We start from the raw sequence: 2,315 nt of genomic DNA on the forward strand, positions 1-2,315 counted from the left end.
TGTGTGTGTGTGTGTGTGTGTGTGTGTGTAAAACCAGGTGGGGACATAGGGACTATTATTGGGGTGTGGGTATATAAATTGGGATGTTCTTTTTCAAAAGAAACTCCAAACAGACTTCTGGAAGGTTATTTTCTAAGAATCTTGCTGGCAGTGTGAAGGCAACCCCCGCTGTGCACAGCCCCACCCGGCCTCACGTGGCCACCTCTCTTTTCCCTCATGAAGGGCTGGCTCCCCAGTATATATAAACCTCTCTGGAGCTCGGGCATGAGCCAGCAAGGCCACCCATCCGGACACCTCTCAGCACAGCAGAGCTTTCCAGAGGAAGCCTCACCCAGCATCTGCACTGAGGTTCTTCTGTGCACGTTGCTGCAGCTTTGGGTCCGAGATGCCAGCTGTCCAGCTGCTGCTTCTGGCCTGCCTGGTGTGGGATGTGGGGGCCAGGACAGCTCAGCTCCGGAAGGCCAATGACCGGAGTGGCCGATGCCAGTATACGTTCATTGTGGCCAGTCCCAATGAATCCAGCTGCCCAGAGCAAAGCCAGGCCATGTCAGTCATCCATAACCTACAGAAAGACAGCAGCACCCAGCGCTTAGACCTGGAGGCCACCAAAGCCCGGCTCAGCTCCCTGGAGAGCCTCCTCCACCACCAGTTGACCTTGGACCGGGCTGCCGGGCCCCAGGAGACCCAGGAGGGGCTGCAGAGGGAGCTGGGCACCCTGAGGCGGGAGCGGGACCAGCTGGAAACCCAAACCAGAGAGTTGGAGACTGCCTATAGCAACCTCCTCCGAGACAAGTCAGTTCTGGAGGAAGAGAAGAAGAGACTGAGGCAAGAGAATGAGAATCTGGCCAGGAGGTTGGAAAGCAGCAGCCAGGAGGTAGCAAGGCTGAGAAGGGGCCAGTGTCCCCAGACCCGAGACACTGCTCGGGATGTGCCACCAGGCTCCAGAGAAGGTAAGAATGCAGAGTGGGGGGACTCTGAGTTCAGCAGGTGATATGGCTCATAGTGACCTGTTACAGGTGCCCCAGGCCTCCCTACCTGCCCTTTCTCTCAGAGACTGCACAGCTAGCACAGGACAGATGAGGAAAGCACAGCGATCACCTTCAAATACTACCAGTAATTTAGCTCCTGAGAGCTTCATTTAGGTTAGTGGTTCAGAGTTCTTGTGCCCCTCCATGACAGTTTTGATAGTCTGTAGCAAAAGGAGAAATAAAAGGCCTGGGTGAGACATGTCTGCATGTGAGCAGTAGAAAGTTGCCTACTGTCCCTTTTGAAAAACACTATCCTTTTTTGAACCTTTGTTTAGATTGTTATTCATACCTTTTGGTGTTAAAATGACCTTTATTTATGAAATTATGAATAGATTTAGGAAATGATAATAAGTGGTAAGCTCTTGTTTATTTTTAAATGTTCTTCCTTGGTAAAATAAAGAAGTGGCACCTCTCTGTCAGTTTCCTCAATATGTTGTGCTGAAAGTTTTCTTACTCAGTCCAATCTGAGAACCTCTGCTTTTAAGTCACCAAATTCTTGAGATGACTGATAGGCTCTTCTGTTCATCCTGGTTCCTTCTTGCCTGAAGGTGAGTCTGCGTGTGTGTGTGTGTGTCTGTGTGTGTGTGTGTGTGTGTGTTGGGGGAGGGAGAATGCTCCTCTTATTAGCTGGGAAGACAGTATTTGTGTCACTGTTTGTGAAAGTGCGCTCCCAAATGTTCGCTGTTGAGGAAGTGGTCTAATCACGAGGAACTAAGCAAGTAAATCCAGTTGTTGGACAATTAGTTTGGATGGGTCAAAGATGTCAGTGCTAAGGAAGAAAGAAAAAAGGGGTTGGGATGGGCTTTTTCTATATGAAAGAAACTAAAGAAATGTGTTAACCAAATGTAGTGCATGAGTCTTGATTGGTGTCTTCATCCAAGGGGGAAAAAGGCTATGAGGAACAGGTTTGGGGTAACTGAGGCAATTTGAATATAGACTGCTCATTACTATGTTACTGTATTAATGTTCAGTTTCTTGGTGAGATAATGATACTGTGGTTGTGAAGGATAAAATCTTTGTTCTAAGGAGATACATGCTTAAGTACCCAGGGGTGAAGCGCCAGGATGTCTGCAATTTGCTTTCAGATAGTTGAAGAAAGACTGCAAATACATAGATAATGAGAGAAAGAAAGGTAAAACAACTGTGGCAACATATTAATAACTGGTGAATTGCAAACTGGTGAGTCTAAGTATATGGGGAGCTTATTGTACTATTCTTTCAGTCTTTCTACAGGCTTGAAAAACTTCTTTTGTGGTCATTTAACAAGTCTTTGGGGATTTATTAGAT

The 2,315-nt window shown here is 47.3% G+C and overlaps 1 protein-coding gene across 1 annotated transcript in view; it reads left to right on the forward strand.

Moving 5' to 3' along the window:
• Nucleotides 1–132: 132 nt before the first annotated feature.
• MYOC (myocilin, trabecular meshwork inducible glucocorticoid response) overlaps nt 133–2,315 on the forward strand; it is a 17,334-nt gene continuing 15,151 nt past the window's right edge. The window contains exon 1 of the mRNA XM_012000444.1: nt 133–950. Within this exon, the coding sequence (XP_011855834.1) occupies nt 386–950 (565 nt within the window). The 5' untranslated portion in view covers nt 133–385. The remainder of the gene's footprint in view (nt 951–2,315) is intronic.

This window comes from Mandrillus leucophaeus, unplaced genomic scaffold (assembly GCF_000951045.1).
Source record: "Mandrillus leucophaeus isolate KB7577 unplaced genomic scaffold, Mleu.le_1.0 Scaffold629, whole genome shotgun sequence".
In the NCBI taxonomy this organism is placed as follows: domain Eukaryota; kingdom Metazoa; phylum Chordata; class Mammalia; order Primates; family Cercopithecidae; genus Mandrillus; species Mandrillus leucophaeus.